General features: G+C 35.7%; 1 protein-coding gene across 4 annotated transcripts in view; it reads right to left on the bottom strand.

Annotated features, from left to right (window-relative positions):
- LOC108141091 (protein doublesex) overlaps positions 1 to 22,867 on the bottom strand; it is a 62,133-nt gene that overhangs the window by 30,387 nt on the left and 8,879 nt on the right. For all 4 annotated transcript variants that reach the window (XM_017264293.2, XM_017264294.2, XM_017264290.2 and 1 more), the window contains exon 2: positions 19,986 to 21,357. In XM_017264293.2, the coding sequence (XP_017119782.1) occupies positions 19,986 to 21,045 (1,060 nt within the window). In that variant the 5' untranslated portion in view covers positions 21,046 to 21,357. The remainder of the gene's footprint in view (positions 1 to 19,985; positions 21,358 to 22,867) is intronic.

Below are 22,867 nucleotides of genomic sequence, written 5' to 3'. Positions count from 1 at the left end.
CTTTTCCTGCGAATTTTCCCTAACTTGGTTTTTACTGCCGCCCGTTACATTCGCGTTAATTGTTGCGACTGTGATATAAATCAGTTGATATACGCCCGTGTCCTCTCAACTTTAGATACTTCATACGAAGGACCGCGTCTGAAAATTGATTTTGGGTTCAACCCCTGCGAATTCTGAAAATAAATTTTAATATACTCTATGCGGTAGACTATGTCTAATTGCTTTTATCTTTAAATTCGAATCATTTTGTATTCTTCAAACGGATAGGTATGCTATGTAAATTTTGTTTATCTTGTTTGACAAAAAATAAAATAGAGCCATAAGTTGAAAAAAATTGCTTGGCTTCATTGGAACTTTAGTATTCAAATTATTGAAAAAAATATATGAAAAAAAAAAACTTTCAGTGATGAATACAAATTTTGTATGTTTAAAAACATCAGTTAGCAAAAACCTGAAATAACAAATTTATAGCCAGACCATTTAAAATGTTAATAATAAATAAAAGTATTTAGGTTATAGCAATGCAAAAAAGTTTGTGGTTACATACAAATTTGTTTAATTTAAAGTAGATTATTTTGGCAGTCGAACATTTTTGCACTTTGACCTTTTTACAAATCTTTTCACCTAAAACCAGTTTTCTATATTTGTTAACCTCAACACTTTCAACATTTTTTACCTAATTATGATGAAAGCCTGTAAACTCTATAAGTGTAGATAATTCACATTAGCTATGAAAAGCAATATCGAAATGCTGTTAGAATGTTTGTTGTAATAATATTTGTTTATTTCTATTAAATATATATTTTTTATTTGTTAGCTCGGTCACACAGGGATGAGTTTTATTAAAGCACGATATTTTATCGAAAAGAATAAATTATTTGAGAAATTTACATTGCTCGTAAATATGTAAAATTGGCGAAAATAATAAACTCAAAATAACATATTTTAAAATTTAAAATTAGATTCAATATTTCTTTGTTATAACAAAATGCAGAGTTTATTTTAATACATATAGTTTCTCAATAATATAACCTCTAGTAATCGCCTTTTAATCGTTTTTTAATGAGCTTTCCTCCAAATCTATTTTCAAATATAAATTGTGTCTTTAATGTTCACAGTTCACAAATTAAAAGAGTGCACCTAGATAAGCCTAAGCTGAATTTGCATGCAAAATTCGATACATGGAGGGATATATGAATTGTTATAGAACACCATTCGCTACTATTGCGAATAGAGGTAAACTCTTGCGCAATTGAAGCGACAAAAAATCGTAAAGTTAATGAATCAATTAAAGCTAAAAACCAGATTTCGATTCTTGCGTGGATATGAAAATAAAATCGAAATTTATTGCGCGTCAATTGAGTGATAGGCAACATGTTATTCGAATTAAAAAACCTGCCTAATTGTCAAACAGTTTTGGCGAACGGGCTGTTTTTTAAATATTTTAATGGCGTTGGCCAGTCAGTTGCATTTAGCAATTAACGAAAGAATTAAAAAAGTGCACAATTTGCATGTAGGCTATTAAAATAAATATATTGAGTTATTGCTTTGCAATTGGCAAGGAGGAAGTGGCATTAAATGTCGAGCATACGCCGTGGTGGCCATAAATCAGACTGCATAGATACAAAGCCATGGCTGTAGGGGGCGTCATAAATCCAGGCTAGTCTCAAGACAATTAACCGTATAATTATATCTGCTGAACATAATTGGATAATTTTGTTGCATCCCTCTCGAAATTTGCCCCGAGGTCTGTCCTATGAGTATGGTCGATAAATAATGCCTGCGATTGCGCTTTTACCATAAATAAACCAGCTAATTTACTCGAAAAATGTGAATCTGTCTAAGACATTCTCGACACTTAATGTTTTATTTAAATACGCAATCCCCCAACGTTGCGTATACGTATGGCCGTCGGTCAAGCATAAATTAAAAAGAAGAATACTATTTGCATTGCGCACTTTCTGTTGCCAAGGAAGTTCGCCGCAAACAATCATGAGAAACTCGTGTGGCTTTCATACCGAGAGCGACTGCAGTTTTCCCACCGAGAGCGTAAGAAGTGCATCGGGAGTGCATTTGTTTGCGATTACGCCAACAAATTGCTTACACGTGCCGACTGTCGTGGGCAGGGAATGGTCGGGGCAGAGGCTCGACTATTCCAATACCTATAGCCATATATACTATAAGTCTAGTAGGAGAGCGAAATAGAGAGCCAGACAGCGCCGAGTGAGTGAGCCAGCCGTGGGTGCCCGGCGTATGTCTACCATAAACAAATGCATTTGACTTTGCTTTCACAGTGTATATATGTATATTCACGTACAAAGTACAGTGTGAGGCTTTTATGCGCCTGCAGCGAATTGTTTTATTTCCAAACCGTCCTTGGTTTGTTTTAAATTTTATTGATATTTAATGTTCATTTTTATTCGAAATTGAAGTGGCATGAGGCCAAGATAAGTAAATATTAATATTTTGACAGATTTTATTGCTTTGCATTTTTGCTTTTGTCTGAACAAAGTGTGAAGTATTAAAAGTCGTAATGTAGATTTTTCTTTACTTTTCTTTTTTGTAAAAATATGTTTTCTGAAAGTATCAAGACTTGATATGTTAACAAATTTGAAAGTGTGTTAAGTGTTTGATTCTAAGCCTGTATTATAAAAATAAATATGATAAATAACTGTTGGTCTCTAGTTGTGTTATTCTTTTTTTATTGTTTTTCGTTTGTAGTATTGTTATTGTATTAATGATTTTTTATGTATCTGTTTATCATTTCTAAAATTCCAGCAAATATTTTTCATAAAATACGAATCTCCTTTTCAAAGGCAATAGCTGTGCGATTTTTGCTCACTGACAAGTTAGAATGTGCGTGGACGAGTAGTCAAGAGCGAATAAGGTCCCGGGTTCAATTCTCAGTCGAGGCATGTGCTTTTCATAAAAGTATTTCGTAAGCAAAATGATTTTATTTAACATTTAAAATAATAATTTAACAATTTATAATCAGTTATTTTGTTTATAAAAATCAATTATAGCTATACTAGAGGACAAAAAGAACGACACTGGATTTCAAATTAAATTTCTATACATAAGTATGTAAAACAGACAGTATTGAAAAAAAATGTTAGTATTTTTTAAAGAATTTTTAAAACCGATTGTAGGAAATAAACCAGCAGATGAATCGATACTAAAAAATTGTTGCGGGGACAGGCCTTAAAATATTTTTTAAATTAAAATTTGTTTTTATTTTTAAGAAATTAAAAACTTGTTGATTTAAATAAAATTTGTGGTGGTGGAATAAGTTATGGAAAAATAAAATAAATGGTGTTCGGCTTATAAAAGAACGACCCATATGTTTAAAAACGGTGAGGCTATGGTTACTTTTCGCTGATTTATTCGAATCAAATCAATAGATATAAAATTTTGTCATGTATTTAACCGATTGACTTATATAGTACTAGCTTATATGGTACCGGCAACACAAAGACAATTTTGGAAAGTTTCATAAAGGTAGCTGTGAATATGGGAGACTAGTTTGCGTAGAAACGGACCAATAGACGTAGGGGCGAACAGATGGATGGCTTTATAGTGAAGCTTATCAATAACATAACGAACAAATTCCTTCTTGCGTTGCAAACTTCTGACTGAATTTATAATACCCTCTGCAAGAGTATAAAAATCGCGCTCACATATACAGTATAAAAGGGGGCAGGGTAAATCTCATCGTCGTCTGCGGTCAATTTTAGCGCCTGTCGACAGCGAGTAAATAAATTTCCCAATGCTCAGACGTGTCTGCACTGCCCCTGATAGGAATGGGTCAGATATTCCTCATAGTGCTCACCCAGAGTTTTTAACCCGTACCAGTAGACTGTCAACTACGTGCCTCACTGCATTATTATTTTAGATGTATTGAACAAGTCGATGGAGTGTGTTTGGGATGATAAATTGACAAGCTGATAAAAATGGTCAGAAAAACAATGAAGGGTCGTTGGTTCTTAGGACTGAGTTCTGCTGATTTCCTTCAAGTTTGCAATGCGCACTTTAGATTGCCGCTGTCCACGACTTAAATAGCTGAGCGGCACAGACAATTAGTGCATACGACCAATTGGCTAATATTCGTTCGTCTTACAAATTTTATTTTTATACCTACAAGTTGTTACAGCTGCAGAAATTGCTGAAATGTTAATGGAGAGTCTGTGGCCTGGGCTCATTAAAATCCATGACCGCGATCGTAAATTTCGAGCGCAATACTCTGTGGGGCGACGAAATTGAAATTACAAAATAAATCGCACCGTCTTTATGGTTGTCTGTTAGTGCCATGCCTAGGAATTTGTTGGAAAATTAAATTAATTGCTTTTGGGACAGGCTGTCAAAAATATTGATACAAAATGTCAGTCACATACATTTACAATTATGAATCACTGAAAAACATTTTTGAAGGGTTTGTTTTTGTTTAAATTAAACAATCTTACATATTTAAACATTGTATTTAAATAACGAAATTCCTTTGGATATCAGCCAGTAGTATTTATAATATTTTTAATTGTTCAAATTAATTTCCCTTGAATGGCAGCCTGTAATATTAATAATATATTTAATTGTTCAAATTAAAAGAACATTGCTATAAAAATAACTTTTATTATACGATGCTGCTGAGTAGTTGTTTATGGCCGTCGTAAAAGTGTAATTTACATCATGTGAGATGTTGCTTATACCTTAATTTCCAATATAAATGCAATTAATTAACAAGGGTCTTAAAATTATTTATTTAGTCTATATAAATACATCGACATGTGTATTTGCTTATATTTAAAATTGACTAATCAAATTCAACTGTAAAAGTGTAGGTAAATGCTTTACAAAAATGTAAGAAAGGAAATTGAAATTTAAATTTTAAACATGAAGCATTTTCACTTTTCCTCGCTGGTATGTATTTGGTTTTGCCACTGGAGACTGAACCACCCCACGTGCCCACCCTTGGTCATGTGTGTTTGTGCATTTTATCGGTGTTTGTTTAAAAAAAGTGCAAATACCGAACACAGAACTGTTTTATATACGTATATGAATATAAACACTTCGATATGCATAAGCAATGCAGTGAAAACTAATTCAAGTTCAAGGTGAATATTGTCGATGTTTGCCGCCGAGCGGTTTCGATGATGATAATAACGAAAGTGATGATTCGGTTCTTTCTGCAGCTGTCAATGCTGCCCTCGCCAATCATATTATGCAATATGTGTTCACTCTCCACCCGCGGTAATAGACGGCAAATGCATACATACGTAGAATATGCCTGCGCGCCGACTGACTATCCAGATACCCGGGGTTCAATAGCCGTTTGAAGGTGCTTAGAAATATGTGTAAACATCACCTTGGGAAGTCAAATGAGCCATTACTTATGGTAGGGTTAGCTCAAACTCGAATTTATCGACTTGTTAATATGCAGTAATGAGCTAGAACCTGGGAAATTATATTTAAGCTTTTGGGTCATTGATCGGCAAAGCTAACAATTGTAAATTCCAGTGAATGCTAGGAATCACACTGTTTTATACAATATAATTTAAAACCAAACAGGAAAGGAAGCAAACTTGCAGCTGTTGCAAAATAAAAATACTCTTTGTGACAACTATATTCGGATTTTTGTGCCTATAAAGCAATGAAGCTATGATGATTTACCGGTGAACTGTTCGATCGTTTCAATGGCAGCTATACGATATCTTTCATTTTATTTTATCAACGATATCATATAGCTGCCATAAATTAAAATTGGACAACAATGGTAATAATGGTTGAAGAATTGAGCAGAAATTCATATACAAATCGGAATATTGTTGTTTTAAAGGATATTTAACTAGCCAAAGTTGCCTCGCTTCTTATTTTTATTATCGGTTCAATGGGAACTATATGATATATTCGCCCGATAGTAGTAAAACTAAAACCGTAATTCTGAAATACCTAACTATTACTATATCTTGAATATATATATATATATATATGACTGGTACTGATCAAAAACATATATTCTTTATCTGATCGGAAATGTCTCCTTCACTGCGTTGAAAACATCCGGCTAAAATTAGAATACCACCCTTAAGGATATGAAAAAAATGTCGAGTTTTAGTAAATTTGTAATTTTACATTTTACTAAATTGTTTCAAAAGTAATTACATAAAATGTGTAAGTTAAAAATGCATGATACTGCCTTAAAAAGTGCTCTGATTACAACTCCAAATTGTTTAAGCTGTAGTGCATTTTATTTAAGTAGGTCCTACGGTGTCGCTTTCCCAAATTTATAAAAACATTTTTTAACCTAAAACAATACTTGAAGACACGTTTTTATGATTTTAAAAGTGCTTACAATGAACGGTATACGCCTTTAGATGTATTGAACAAGTCGATGGATGGATGGTTGTCCTGCCGCTTAAACTCTACCTGATGAACATAGAATTATTGCTCAAAAATGACATAAAATCTAAATGGCAACGCTTTTATAATTAAATTCCAACAACATTTCGCAGAGAATCACAAAAGCCACAAGCAGAGCTAATTAAATTATTTTTCCAAGATGTATAGCGAACCTTCGGGAAGTGGAGTGGGATAGCCCGTCTGGGGACCGGCCGTTGAGGACCCACCGGCTTACGAAGATGTTGTGCTTCATCTCCATCTTCATCTTCATGGATCTCCATCTCCATTCCCATCTGTTTGCTGCGCATTTTATGAAATTACGCGCTGTTAAAATCAACTTAAAAAGACTCCACGTAGTTTTATGTTTTTTCTCTACAGCCAACCAAAAACAAAGTTGTAAATTATAATTTTATGTTTGAAATCTCAAACCAATAATGTGTAGCCGCAAGAATCTGCGAAAGGGGAAGTGATCTAAGATGCTGCGGGGTCTGTGACGTATGTATATATTAAAATAAAGCAACGCTAAGGTAAATCAATAGGATAAGCCCTTTGGTGCACAATATAAATACTTTATCCAAAAACCTATGAAGTATTAGTAAATATTTACAGTCAAATAGGTAAAATTGGCGCACACTTCGTTTACATGGGAAATAATAACGACTATAAGGTACGAAATTGCAAAAGGAACTAACTATTGTAATAACACAAGTTACATAAGCCCATTTTTATATACAATTTCATTTACATATTTTAAGTTTGCGTTGATTCGGCCAATTTGTATGCCTTTTTCACGGAACCTGGTTTTTAAATAGTTTTGTATTTGATTTTTGTAAATTTTGGTTGTCACCTTGATGTCTAACTCCATGTTCCCCTCTCTTTTGTATTCTTCTTATTGAAAGCATTTTTGCACTTTAAAATCAGCTGTTTGGCTCGGTTTTTTAGGTTCTGTCAACCTATTTTTCGCAATATCCTTTATCCCCCTTTAATCGACTTAATAGTGCAAAGCATTCGTTTATTTTCATTACTTTTAGTAAAACAATAAATTAATAATACTGGATTGAAAGTAAAAAATGATTTATAAACAAGACACATTTTAAATCTTGCCCTTTGTATTTGCCAATAAAGTTCCGGTACTTTTTGGTGCTTTTAGGGTGTGTTTTGGGGGATCCAGAATTTAATTTTATCCTACCCTGGCTTTTTCCCTGCATGGCTTAGTCGTAAGTCGTAAAGAACCTAACAAAAATATTGTAAAAATTGAGCAAACCATCATAAAAGAAACGCAGCTCGGGTCGTTGCAGCTGAGCGGCCGCGCAGCTCATTAAATGCGTCTGCGCAACGTAATTTGCCTTTGAGGCGCGCACGTTTCCAACGTTAAGTTCCTGCGCAGTTTCCCCAACATATTCCCGCAATCGTATACCCCATGCATACACTTCCAAGACTCAGTTAGACATCGGCATTCACCCTACTCGTTTACGACACAGCGCGACATTTACAACTTTGATGCCCAGGAACGAGATGCAAAAAATGTTTTAGAATTGTAAAAATGTTGAAAATAAATTAAAAATGTGCTAAAAATCTCGAGCAGTCCGTAAGAGGGGAAAAGTGGGAACAGGCATGGCCACTTTTATGGTCGTCTTTGCAAGCATTTTATATATATGCGGGAATAAATGCGTGTGGGCGAAACCGAAGCCCTTTCATCGTTTTAAGTTTAATGAAGGCAACAAAACACGATTTTAAAATGAGTCTGAATGCATGTGTTCTAGTTAAAAGTTTAAAGAACTTTTAAGCTACAATTAGGCTTCTTAGTAGGCATTTTTAATTAAGTATACATAGGTTAAAAATTAGCACCGGAAAGTGTGCGCAAGAAGACTACTATATATAGGCGCAATATTAAAAATCAACAAAGCTTAGTCCGATCTTAAGAAATGCCATAGTCCATCGACATAGTGCCATAGTCCTGAATCATGAATTCGATACTTTGTTCAGAAGATTTTCAATAAACAATGAAAACTTTTGTCATTTGCTTGAATCAAATCGTCTGGTACGTTGATTACTTAATCATATGGCGGATTTTGTGTTATAAGACAATGGTTTAGTTTTAAAAACAATTTGCCAGTAAATCAATGTTATACTACGTTAACATCTGCAAATGGTTTACAGCCGCCCGTCTATTCGCACTCTCTAAAAGCTGTCTTTCTCATGCAGGTGGTATATAATTCGAACTGACGACTATATTATATATCTTCCATAAAAACAATTGGAAAAAAATTAAATTAAATTAATTAATTCTTCGCTGGTTTTAATTTTTTTGTATTAATTTTTTAGATATATTAAAATTTAGATATTTCAGAATTATGGTTTTAATTTTATTTAATTTACCCGACTATGTTAAATTGTATAGCTCCTATTGGATAAATCAGTTCGCAGTTTTTCTAACATTCTTTTAGAAAAATTAACATTTAAATATTTCATTACTAAGGTTTTAGTTTTATCAAAATTTTACAACTATAACATACAGCTTATTGGTTTAAATAAACTTCGATTTATGGTAATTGCTTATTATTTCAGATTTACGATTTCAATTCATTAACGATATCAAATAGCTGCCATAGTAACATTCAAATAATTCATCGGAAAAACACTATTGCCTAACTAATATTTTTCTTTTTCGGCTTGCCGAATTTTTTTTTCCTTCTTGTTTAATTTAATTTATCCAACTGTGTCAAGCTCTAGCATATTTATAAAAGGAACCTATCTTTAAAACATGTTTACACTGAAAAAATAAAAATTAATATCTTACTATTGAATAAAAAATTTTAATTTTATTCAATATTTAAAATAAATACTAAATCATAGTATTAAATAAATAAAAAATATTAATTTAAATTTAAAATAGTACCTTTTTGACTAATATTTAATTAATTTAAGTTAAATATGATATTAAAGTTTAATGAAAAATTTCTAAGCACTGTAATATTTGTATACCCTTGCAGAGGATATTATATTATCAGTCAGAAGTTTGCAACGCAGTGAAGGAGACATTTCCGACCCTATAAATTATATATATTCTTGATCAGCACCACTAGGCGAGCCGATCTAGCGATGTCCGTCTGTCCGTTCGTTTCTACGCAATCTAGTCTCTGAGTTTTAAAGCTATCTGCACGAAACTTTGCCAAAAGTTGTATTCCTGTTGCAAGGAAGAACGGGGGAGAAATGAATCAATTTATAACTTTGCTGTTTTTCAATTTTTTTATTGTTCTTCGATATTTAGTGATGGCTTATTATGTGGGATTACATTTTAAATATGATCAAAACCGGACGACGTCTGAGATAAGGTAGTCGGTAGCTCAATATCTACTGTCACACCAAATGTTTTTCAAATCGAACCATTATTTTGGAAGATTTTAAGAATTTTAAATATTTGCAAATTAAAACAAATGAAATTCATATATTTTAAAGAACCTTCGAGCTAAGGCGCAGCGCGATCTTTAATTGTAAATTTGACACTGCAGTTCGTCAGACGCCGCCACCTAAGATCCGATAGTTTTCTGCAGACATGTTTATTTTTAGTTTGGTTATCTCTTTAAGTACATCTAATAGTCTCGACTATATCGTTTCTTCTCTTTTTATCTTAAAATTAACAACCAAACGACTCACTTTACTACTTAATGAACGTTTTTTAAGTCTTTTATACACATTATTATAGATGCTGGAGCGCCCAAATTTAGAAACAGTTAGTCAAATTGATGTATGACCCCCATAAATGGCGTCTAAAAATTCATTAAATTGTGTATTAATAAAAAAAAACATATTACCTAAAAAAATAATTTTTTCATAATATTTTTTTTTATTATAGTGCTATTATTGAAAGTTCTGAATAGGAATTCACCCTTCAGGATAGACGCCTCGTGAGATTATCGATCTTATCTCGTTTCTGAACTAAATTGTATTTGCTAGGGACCATTCATTTGAAATATGACATAATGGTATATGCAATAATTACCACTTACGACTTCCTCGCTTAAGAATCATTTAAAAAAATTTTTAATTTACAATTCTTATATTTTTAAATTTTTCAATATTCCAATTTTTGTTTGGCTTATTTGATTACCTTTGACTTGACATTCTAAGAGTTTCAAACAAAAATTAGAGCATGCGGAGGCGATCAGAAGATCAATTATCCGCCGAATGCCTGATTAGTAATAGTAGTTTATAGTCTTAGTATGCTATGACTTAAGTCAGACATCATATTTTATCTTAATCATTTTACAATGTGACTGGAACTTGTGTTTGCTCTAATGCTCGAGTTTGCGCGCTGCAATTTAGCAGCAATTTACGACGACTCAGCCAAGCATTCACACTCGGACCCGCCTTGGAGGCCGCGATACGCACAACTAATCCGGCCAGAAGAGCAGGTACCCGTCCCCGTGCGGTCAGTATCCATTAATGTAAATCAACGTGTGCAATTTCATTTTCAATGCAACAATTTGTGGCAGCTGGCAGCGGGGAGTTCGTTTTTCGCCTCGCCGGTGCTTCAGTTTAAAATTGAAATGGCAACAAGTTCTTAATGAAGTGAACGGGGTGCTCCGCAATACAATTTGTTAAACTGTTGATAGACAAGACGAACGCGGTGAAGGTCTGTAAATGACAGACGGGTCGCGTGTTGAGGGCGTTGGTCGGCTGACGACTGTCGACTGTCGACCGAGAGCAGAAGCGTAGGTGGGCTGTGGCCAAATATGCAAATTCAAATTCACATTTATGTTTAATGGCCATCGACGTGCCCTGAATTGTCGGAGTACCCGGCCATGGCCTATCAATCATTGAAATCTGGACATTAAAGACCATATTCAAGATGAAATAAAGTCGTTTAGCCGGACGCCTTCAGCCAGGTCAAGATCCAAGAGCCGTGCATCAATCAGCCTCAATGTTGGCAGCGAATCCGGTTAGACCAGCCTTGAGCGGCGCTGCAGATGCAGATGCATTTCAAGAAGTTCAAGATAAAGTCGAACATGACCAAACAAAGGTGTGCGCCTCCTATGATTAAATGTTTTTGCAACCGCCCCGACTATTGGTTTGATTTGGTGATTTATGAATTCGGGGTTCTCATACCGACCGTCATTTGGCACAATTAGCCGGCAGAGGAAGTGGATGTGCATCGGCGTAACCAGAGGAGGTGGCTCACCAGAAATGGCTAAGTGGCATGCCAAACGTGTTCTCTTATGTGCGAAGTGGCTGAGAACAATGCATATCAATGAGTAGGGGCTGGGCCGCAATAACTTGATTTTGCGCTTTAAGCGAGTACATTTTCCTTTTTTTGGGGGGTAGTAAATTAATATCAGTCACCAAAATGAATGTGGAGCTTTAAGAGCGTAGAGAAGTTGCTCGTGGCGGAATTTGAAAATATTTTACAAGTCCAGTAAACAAAATGCATATATAAATAGAAAATCTAATTTAGTAATTTGCATATTTTGATGATATTTCCTACTCTTTACAGGCAATTGCCAATGAGCAAATATGTTGAGCGAATCTCAGTGAGAAATGGTTATGTTTGTACTAAAAGTATAGTTTATTTTTAATCAGGTACTTGTTGCCTATAAAGTAACAATAACTAATTTATTGGTTGTATTTCATTTATTTCTTTAGTGATGGCGAATAGTTACAAAATTTATAGAAAGTAAGGTGTACGCAAATATTTTTCCCTGTGCAGAAGGTTGGGACCCTTATTCACTTCGATTGGATTTTGTTGCTCTTGACATTTTGCATTAAATTAATGTTCTACCTTGTGAGCAGTGACTTGGAATTTGATCACCTCCAAACCTGTTTCGCATGCGGCCTATATCAGCTGATCAATGTAACTATTTGTGCACCTAACTGTTTGCTCCGAAGTTGAGATGGCCAACTGGGCAAGAAGAACTGGCTAGGACAGACTGGGCGGATGGCTCATAAGCTCTGGAAATTATGGCTGACATTGTTGTCGCTGTTAATTTGATTGTTGGGACATAAACCGAAAGCCAGCAAAAGTGTGCAATAAGAAGGCGGAAAATGGAAGGTGTACAGAGAAAAAGGTAGAGCGTTGAACTTGCTTTCTATGGTAATTTCAGTATATATATATTCTAGATCAGCATCACCAGACGATTCTATTTAGCCATGCCCGTCTGTCGTCCGCCCGTCTGTCCGTTTGTACGCAAACTAGTTTTTCAGTTTTAAAACTACTTAAATATATAGTAATGGTTTGATGTTTCAGAACTACGGTTTTAACGATATCACATAGCTTCCATAGAAACCAAAGTTTGTTTTCTTTCGTGAACACCTTTCTTGTTACTTATGAGCGTTGTTAGAAGTGTTAAAAATATTGTCCACCAAAATTTAAGGTAATAAGGGACTTGTTATTTATTGTTATAACTGAACCAACCCTCGGTAGAATTTTTAAGTCTAGCAGTTACGGCAATCAATACTACAAAGCTTGCATAATTTAAAAGGCACAAGCCTCTCTTGATTTAGCAGTTGATAACTGCTAACACTTATCCGCCAAGGCCCATAAATCATTTTCGCCCGCGGCAAGACCAATCACACACTCAGTTTGTAAAATAAGTTCCTAGCACCTATGGGCAGATGCCTGCCATAAATCTGCGAGTGCTTTGCGCTGCCCGTTCCGAAATTCCAGTTCGGTTCGAAAGTACTCGTACTCGAATAAATCTGCCTCAGGGAAGTTGCAGGCTGCAAATAGCGATGCAGTGAACAATGCCTGCCCCAAGCCGAATCATAAATTGCGTGTCTGTGCAAATGTAAACAGAGCCGGAGTGGAAGGCAACCCAAGACGGCCTCTGATAAGTAAGTGGCAACAGAAAAACCAAGTGCACAATCTTTCGGGAGGTCCAACATTGTTGTTTTAAGCAGTGCTTCGCATGCAATTACACCATTTGCAGCAACAAGTTTTTATAAGCAAACGTACTTAGTCTTCATAAATATTTAATAAATTTAATAAATGGAGTGGCAAAGAATTCAGCCCAGAGGAACAATTATTGTAAGTACCTGCCTATTTTAATAATAAGAATAAAACCAACGAGCGGGATGAACCGTCCACATGCGGAGTTCTTGATCATGTCAACACGATACACGTTTTTACATTTAATGGTATCGATAATGTCTTCTTCGCATTAAATTTTCAATTTAAATAAATTACTGACATTTCCTTGTTGCTAACTTTTCTTCTCACGTTTGGTCAAACCCCTGAAAACACTGAAAGCTACACAAAGAAAAAACAAACACTAACGAAATGCTTTAATGAAAAGCATATGCCTCGGCTGATAATTGAATTTGAACCTGGGACCTTATGCACTCTAGATGTAAGTCTAGATGTCCACTCGTCGCGGCACGTGCTCATGATCAGTTGCAATGACCTAAATAGACACAACAATTTTCTTTCAAAAGGCTAATTTGAGTTTAACCAAAATATTTTCGTTAATTTTTAGAAATGGAAAATAGCTAGCACTACACAAGTTAACATAAAATACCGAAATGAGGTGAGAGGTAACGGTCGTTTCCAATTTAAATTTTCTATAATAATATAAATATTTTTGCTTTTTTTAACTCTTTAAAAAAAATTACATAAAATGAAAATTTATACTCAAACTCAGTAAATTGAACTCAACGTGACTCAATTGTCGGTCTTTTTTTGAGTACAAAACTGCAGTGTGCTTGATTAATTATCTTTGAGCAAGTAACTTCATCAGAGTATGGACAAGTATCGCTTTTTTGCTTGTATAAGCTTGCTTGTATATTTTTTGTTACACTCTTATGGCCTACAATTTGACTCGTTTAAAAAGTCGTTGAAACTTCACACATGCTAATTTCATTTTTTTGGGGTCCGCTTTCACGGCTGCAAAAAGACCATACTTGTGTAAGAAGCAAGTGCGAAATTTAATGGCCCGCATTTTGGAAGAGCTCATCAATTGATTAAAGCGGGGCTTAGAATTTGGGCGAAAAAGGGGCTGTGCTTGGTTGATAGCCCTCTAATTGTTGCCTTCTGGATGAGAGCTGATTATGCCTGTATTCTGATGCAAATGACTTTAGCAGGTTGTAAACATTGCCAACAAGGGATGCTTAAGCTTATTAGCCCTATACCTTAATCAGCTGCAGCTGCCGCGTGTTTACAGCCATTCTAGAAGGTCCAGAGGCCAGTCCGCGAACTTCGACTACACTAATTTTCTGCTCGTAAAAAAACTTTAATTACGAAAAAAGAAAAACATATTTTTATTGTTCGTGTTGAAAAAAATTATTTTGTGGTCTGTTTCTGGATAGATTCTGGTCATATAATTAAGCTTCATTCCGGGCGAATATAATCCCGACTTGACGTAGTTCGCAGCGCATCGCGAACAAAGTCCGGCAAAGGGTATTAAACATATTAACTGGAAATCTCATAAATTATCCAGCCAAATGACCTGTCAAAGCTGCGAAGCACTGCTCCCGAGCACATTTCTCAAATATGAGAAATAATAAAAATGCAAAATACGCTCTCCAGCTGAAAGACGCCAGATAGGAGTGTGCAAGCTATTTGAAACGAAATCGAAAACAAAATCGAGCGGAATGTATGAGCCCGCAAATATACCAAAAATACATTTTACAACTTTATTTTACGAGCGCAGCTAAGTTTTTGTTTTTTGCCAGAGGTTTTTCAGCCGAATCGGCGGCACTAAATGTTCTAGACAGACAACTGAGAGATGGTCTGGCAGCCTTTGGGCCTGGCCAAGAGCGCTGCCTGTCTTAGGAGATCAAAATTAGCACAGCCCATTAAATTAATTAACTGAAGTCGAAGTTTATCGATTGTCGGTCATGGTTACCTGGACTTTGTAAGCACGCTACCTGTGTCGTATCGAGTTTGAAGATATTTAAGTTGTTTGCCTTCCCTTTTATATGTTTACAAAGTTTTTTTTATATTTAATGACATACATTTTTTGTGTTATTTTCTTATTTAGCTAAACATTTCGTTTCCTTTGATGTCGAAATGAAGTGCATTTGCAATTATTTTATTAATAATACCATTGAGTAGAATATATGTTTGTATATATTGTTTGTTCTGTAATTTACATAATTTTGTCAAAGAGTATTTTTTCGATGTATGATTTACACAGTAGCATGCATTTAGACGAAAACTATTTAGGATAAGCCGTTTTTCCAGATTGTAAAATAAATTGACCAATGACCTCTATATATAAATTTGTTCGACCCGTTCTGATTCATATAATGCTCTTGGGAAAATTTTATTCGGCTATCTTTAAAACTGGACTCGGTAGAGAATTGTTTGCGCAGAAATTGGCTAACTGGCATTAGGATTTGACTGATGGTGCTTGAAAAAATATACACCTTATACGGTCTTAGTTTAACATCCACTGCGTTGAAAACTAATGACTAATATTACACCCAGAGAAAAATCATGTTAAGACCAAATATTTTCACTTTGAATTAAATATTTTCGGTACGGATTTAGTCCCGAGGAGTGTTGTGTTTAAATCAAAGTGTGTTACACTTTCATTTTTATTTGTAAGTATGGATATCAATAGTTTTAAAACAAAAAAAGGAATTTAAATCTTCAATTTAATTATTGGAAAAACCTATTTAATAAATTATTACAAAATCATGTTTTTAGATTACTTTAAGTAATTTTCTATTTTTAAGAACAATGTTATATTCATATATTTGAATGTTTTACTTTACTATTGGGTTTTTCTCTGGGTGTACAATAGCATTATTATAACTTTTGTATGGCAAATCGTCGAAAAAAGCATTTTTGTATAGTCATATATAAAATATTTTTATAAGACATATATATAAAAATAAAACAAAAATTGACTCTTTCAAAATGTGTCAAAAATTTGTAACTTTGTAACTTCAGAAAAACGTAAAATTTTTCAAAACCCAAAACCTTAAAAAGTTCCATGAAAATCAGACCCTTGAAATGACTTACAATATTACGCATATGAAAAAAAAACAAATTGTCTGAAGAAACTAAAAAAAGGACAACAATTTAAAACCATTTTAAGGTTAATTCATAGAATTTTTAATCAGAAATTCTTACCCATCTAAACACAGTTTCAACCTGATGTTTAAAATGCACTAATCGAGTTAGCCTGTTGGTTTTCAAGTTGTCTTCAATACAGAAAAGACTCGGACAAAGAATTGAACTCAGATACTAGAGCGATATACTGTTCGACAATATGGGCACTCAACCACTATCAGTACGATACTCATCAAAATTAATGACAAAATGATACCCCTGGTGCCAGAACCTGTGCCGGAGGAGCAGCAGACCCATGCAGAAGTGCCAAGTGTGTAACCTCGCGTCTGGAGGTGAATCGCGGTCGGCATGACTAATCCCGGAGTCGGGCAGCGCCAGTGTGGGCAGCAGGCTAAACCTAAACTAATGAGCCGTCCGACCCGTTTTGGGGGACTAGGAAACTGTGCAACAAAGTTGCTAGCGAACCAAACCCGATCTCGGTTCCTGTTTGAAGACGGGTTAGTTAGCTCCGTGCCGGCGATGGAGATTACGAGTGAGTTTACACGCGTGTAGACATCGGGGCCACAACCTTACTACTGGAGACCGCCGGGGATCGGATCTGAGGGAGCTGGAGCGGTGTCCAATTGATTGACGAACTGCCTGTAGTGCAGAGACATCGGTCGTATTGTCCGCTCTTATGCTAAACGATCCATGTCTGGCTGTCATTACACCCTGATAATATGCATAAATAAGTCATCGGCGAGTGCAAAATGCAACTGTGAAAAAGTTTCATGCCTGCTTAGCACAGTGATGAATGGTCATGTTGGATTGTCTTGACAGGCCTGCTTGTAATTGACCGAAGATTATGCTGCATTTGTATGCTGAATCGTGTGCCGAGGTGCAATTAGAGGAACGTGGTCATCGGAGCGTTGGTTGGTCCTCAATGCACCTGATGCAACGAATCCACACCCCCCAGACTGAATTTAGCTCCTAATGATCTTTTATATCAGGGGCCCTATGATATGGCAATTCAATGTTCTTGGGAACAGTGACCATTAGTGCTGGTCATGAGGAGTCAACGGATAAAGTAATGGATTGCTTTATAAAGAGAATAATTCATAAAGAGTAGTTATCTTCATTTATGTGAGTATGTCTACTTGCACTTTGAATTATCTTTAATCTTATATCACCGAAATGTATTTTTTTATTTTAGGAAGTCCGCTTTGTTATGTTATTTAAACGTTATAACATTAAAACTTAATGAAGCTTTAAATTTAGAGTATACGAGTAGTGACTGAGCAACATTCGAAAAATGAATTGAAAATTCAAAATGAATTTTTCCCACACATCAATTAAGCTTAACTGTTTTAAGATCGTGCCATTATATCAATAAATTAAGAATAGGAGGCAATGCTGCAATCAGGTGTCAACTGTTGACAGCTTGGTGTATCAAAGTAAATTAATATATTCATGAGCCATCACCAACGTGGCTATGCCTTCCTTTTCTCACTTAGTATTCAGTATTTGTGTACTGGGGAGTTAGAGTTAGAGAGAGTTACAATTTTTTCAATTTATGTTAATTATATTATCTTCGGAATCAAGCTTTAAGGATTACCATTATTTAAAAAATAATTAAATTCCTTTTATATATTTTATATTATTATATATTCTTTATATTATTATATATTCTAACGACATCCATATTGAATACTTTAAAAAATCGCGATTTAAAAAAAGGTTTTTCACTATTTTTAAAAATATACTATTCGGAGGAAATGTCGCTTTTCACGAAGAACTAATTTTGTTTAGGGTTTGGAGTAATGTATATTAATTTAGTCTAAGTAAAAGTCAAAGTCAGTTTTTGGTCTTAGTTATATTTGCAAAGTGGGTATGTATAAGTCGAAACCGTTCGTAAATGCTTTCCAGCTGGCTTATTTTGTTGTTTACCAGTCTGGCCCCCGAGAACAACAACTTGATTAGGCCTTCTGTCGAAGGAGTTTTTGCCCCAGATGCCTATGGTACGTGCCGAGACACCGCGTGGATTCATGGATCTGTCCACGTTGCTCCCAGCGCGGCATTTGCGGCCTATAATTAGGTGGCAATCATTTAGAGGCGCGAGATGCACGGCCACTCCTAGCCAGACTCTGTGTGGGGACGGGCCCAGGATGAAAATTCTGTGCAACTCTTTGTGTGTGTTTTATTTTCAATTTTCCCTCTGCACTTTACTAAATGAGCCTTAAATACGGCTAGATGCTTGCACAGATCACAGATTAAGCAAGTTTCACGATTCATTATACAATCTTTAGACCAATGAACACGAACCTAATTAAATGTAATAGAACAGTGCAACATCACTGACGGTCGGGATCTGGGATCTGGCGCAGTAATAGCAATAATTTTGCTCAAATTGATTTAAATATATGTCCTGTTAAAAGCAAATTTATTTTAGTTATTCTCCCTTTATACAGTGAACAAAATTGTATGTTGCCATTATAAAAACGAAAGGGAAGACTATATAAATATTATTGCTGCTATTACAAAAATTAAATATTCCTTAAAACATCTAAATATCGATTTATAAGTGTATATACTGAAAACATTGAAGTTATGATGATTTTTCTCAATTATGATATCGTTTTCTGATTTTAATAAAATTAAAAGCGTAATTCTGAACTATTTAACCAACACGATGTTTAAAAGAATTTTTTGAAAAAATTAAAAAATAGAGTTTGTTTTTAAAATTTTTATTGTTTCCATGTGATCTGTATGTTAAGTCGGCCGATTTTAATAAATATGGAACCGTAATTCTGAAGTATTAAAATTTTAAAATTTTTGAAGGACTAAATACAATACCAGCAAGGTATAAATTGTTATAGATATAATTATAATTAGATATAATTAGAATTACGCTTTAAATTTTATGAAAATCAGACGACTGTTTCATATAGCTCTTGTGGGAACAGTCGGAATATTAAAAAAAACCGAAAACATAATTTGAACTTCTCAAATTTCAATTTATTTTTTTTTGTAATTCTTTTGCATTTTTCCGATTTTCAATAAAAAATAATGTGGCAAAAAGTTTTTATTGTTAATATAATTTTAAACAATTTTATTTCGAAAAATGCTGTATAGTAACACTGTTTAAATCGCAATGGACACGAAATTTTTAACGATTTCGAGTGATTCGTTCGAGAAACTCTGACTCAGTTAGGAACGATTGAAAAATTCAGCGATAAATCGGCACGGCTTTTAAATTATGCATAAAAATCAAAATTTAGTCGTTTAAATAAAAAAATATATAAATTGTAAGTTGTTTTTGGGACCATTATATTTGGTAAGTTGCTATTTGGGAAGTAAAGCCAACGCGAGATCAAGTTTCGGACTAGGTTTTAACACATACAAAGGCAGTTGGGCCATCGCTTACTTTCTAAGCAGCGCTCGTAACGGTATAATTTCCACCTGGTGTCAGCGGTGGGTGAAATGCGTTTCTATGGTAAGAAACGAACATTTTGGCAAAAATCAATGTTTCTGCGCTCAGCACATGGGAAATTTGTTACACATTGATGTGTTTATTCTGCAGTATTTATTAGGCACTCACCCAAGGGCACATTGGCGCCATTCTTGCGGTTGACGGAAACTGAGATCGGCAAAATGGCGGCGCCGGAAGTGGACGATGGCGAGGGCGAGGACGAGTCGCAGGAGCCCTCCAGCGACTGTGCGGGCGTTGGCACAGTAGTCATGTGGTCGGCGCTGGTGATCACCGATGTGCCCGAGGACCTTCCTCCCGCTACTGCGCTTCCGGAGCTGGTGCCGCCGTTGCTAGTTCCTGCGCCGTTGCTAGGTCCGCTGCTCGAGGTGGCCGCTGCGGCGTTGTTCGAGCTGGCCGACGCACCGCCCGAGCTGCTGCTGGCCGGACCCACACTGCCGCCGTGTTCGCTATGCGGCGGAGACCGCAGCGCCGTCTGCTGCGGGGGCGCCTGCTGCTGCGGGTGCTGGAGGTGGTGCTGGTGATGGTGGTGCGCGTGTGGGTGGCTCTGGTGCTGGTGCTGGGCCGCTGAGGCGGCTGCTGCCGCGGCCATGTGGACGTGGTGGGCATGGGCGTGGCCATGGAGGCTAGAGGCCGCCGTGGCAGAGCCACCCAAATGGGAGGCCGGGGCCGTCGGGGCTGCTGCGGCGGCGGCTGCTGCCGCTGCTGCCTGCTGGTGGTGCAGGACATGACCGTGATGCGAGTGGTGTCCGTGGGCGTGATGTGCGTGCACGTGGTGGGCGTGGACGTGGGCAGGGGCAGCGCCATGGTGATGGTGACCCAACAAAGTGGTGGTGGCCGTGCCGGTGGGCGGCACCTCGTGCATGTGCAGTGCCCGCTGCTCGTCCTGCGCCTGGGCCCGTCGCAAGGCCGTTTGCAAGGCCATCACCCTCTGGCGGTCCGCCGTCAGTCGGCACTTCTCGCAGGTGCAGTAGCGGAACTTGCAGTACCGCTTGTGTCCCTTCAGGGTGATCTTCAGGCCGTGATTGCGGCAGCGGGCACAGTTGGGCGGCGTCCTGGGCGAGATGGAGCTCCCACTGGAGCTGGAGGCGCCGCCACAGACGTCATTCTTCGAGTCGATCATGTCCGAGTCGGACATAGTGTCGCTATTCCAGTTCTCCTCCGAAACCATGTCTGCAGTTTCTGGTATCCTATTTAAGTGTTCGAAAGTCTATGTTTAATGTTAGCTTCAAGCTAATTTTTGAAGCATTTTCTAGGGTTAACTAACTAGAGTTTAAAGTTTATTCTCAGGGATTTTAAGTTATCGAGCATATAGACGTTATTTCTGACAAACATTTAGTTATTTAGAAATATTATATACCAAGTTGAGAGATTGATAGATTTTAGTATTATTTTTTAAGTGTGTCTTTAGATAATTGAAAAATTTATGTTTCACTTTGCTGTTTATTCATTATTTGATGTTTTAATATTATTTTGAAAGCATCTGGAAAGAGAAAATGTTCATATGTGTTGTTTAATGGCTTGTATAGGTTTGAGTCAAAAATTAAATAATATGCAAATATTTGTTAATAAGTAATAAGTTAATTAGCCTATTTTTATACAACTACTCTCTTGCTAAGCTAATGAAATTCCGATGCATGCATTTACTTTCCACCTGCCGCAAAGCGTTAAGCAACAGACGCAAATATTTATTATCGGTTGAGAAAATTGTATTTTCTTTTTTTGTACATGCTTGGCCAGCGGTAACAAACAAATAATTTTGTTTTTTTTTTAAATGTTTGCTATATTTTAGCTTACACCTCGCTCCGAATGAAAAGCTTTATTAGTGCTGGGCAGCAAAAATTCTCTTTGATCGGCCTGGGATATTGCGTGTTTTAAGGTAATAAAATATGATATATAATTTTGATTCGATCGGCCCCGCCCTATTTGTATAAGAACACAAGACATAGATTCATTTTGGATATTAGTAACAACTCGAAGGCGGAGTCGGATATGCAGATACATTGTATTGATAGAAGAAATTAATTGTCACGGCATCAAATATCATTGTCAAATAGTTGCCAAAAAGAGTGTGTGAAAAATTGGTTAACTTTTGACTCTTTGAACTGGATAGACATAAATTTCCCAAGGCTTTTAAGCTAAAAAAAAATAATAATAAATATACTGAAAATATATTTGCGTAATTCGGAGTCGTTAAAAATATTTTGATATTATGTTCATTTTGCGCTGCTAAGAAATAAAACATTTAAAAACGAAGCTAGCCATTTTGGTAAATATGGTCCTAGTTCCTAGGCGTATGCTCCAGTAAATTTTAATTTGTCGAATAAGTTGTAAGTTCGTCTAAATTATACGATTGGAGAGGGCTCTCAGTTTTAAAGCTATCTGCATAAAACATTCCCAAAAGTTGTTTGCCTATAGAAAGTGGAATCGAGCCGCATCTGATGACCGTAAAAACAACTAAAAAGATACTGTTAACTTTACTGTTTTTTCGGAACATTAAAAAAAATGAATTAAAAACAAATTTTAAACATCTTTATTTTTCAAACTTTTTCAAAATCTTTTCGACTTTAGTAATTCAGAATAACGCTTTTCATTTTGTTAAAATCGAAAAACTATTTCATATAGCTGTCATATAAACGACCAAATAAATGAGCTGAAAGTCATCTTAGCTTTAAAGATTTTGAACATAAACGCATATAATTCGGAAATTAAATGTTTTAAAGAATATTAATTTTTTGCAATAACTGCAAGGGTATATAAACTTAGGATTGCCGAAGTTTACTTCTTTTCTTGTTTAATGTGAATTGTTCATACTAAAAAATCTCGACAAACTGACTATATTTTGAAACTGTATATAAACGATCCGGTAAAAATAATTAAATTAATAATTACATTCGTTATTTTTTCTTCATACTACAGTCGTATACTATTAGCTTCAGACCCCTTGAGTTTCTCATACATTTTCGAAATATTTCCCGTAGGGAAATATCAAA

This window comes from Drosophila elegans, unplaced genomic scaffold (assembly GCF_018152505.1).
Source record: "Drosophila elegans isolate 14027-0461.03 unplaced genomic scaffold, ASM1815250v1 contig_476, whole genome shotgun sequence".
Lineage (NCBI taxonomy): Eukaryota > Metazoa > Arthropoda > Insecta > Diptera > Drosophilidae > Drosophila > Drosophila elegans.
Note: the sequence above shows the minus strand (reverse complement) of the source record. Positions and strands in the feature narration are given on the sequence as shown.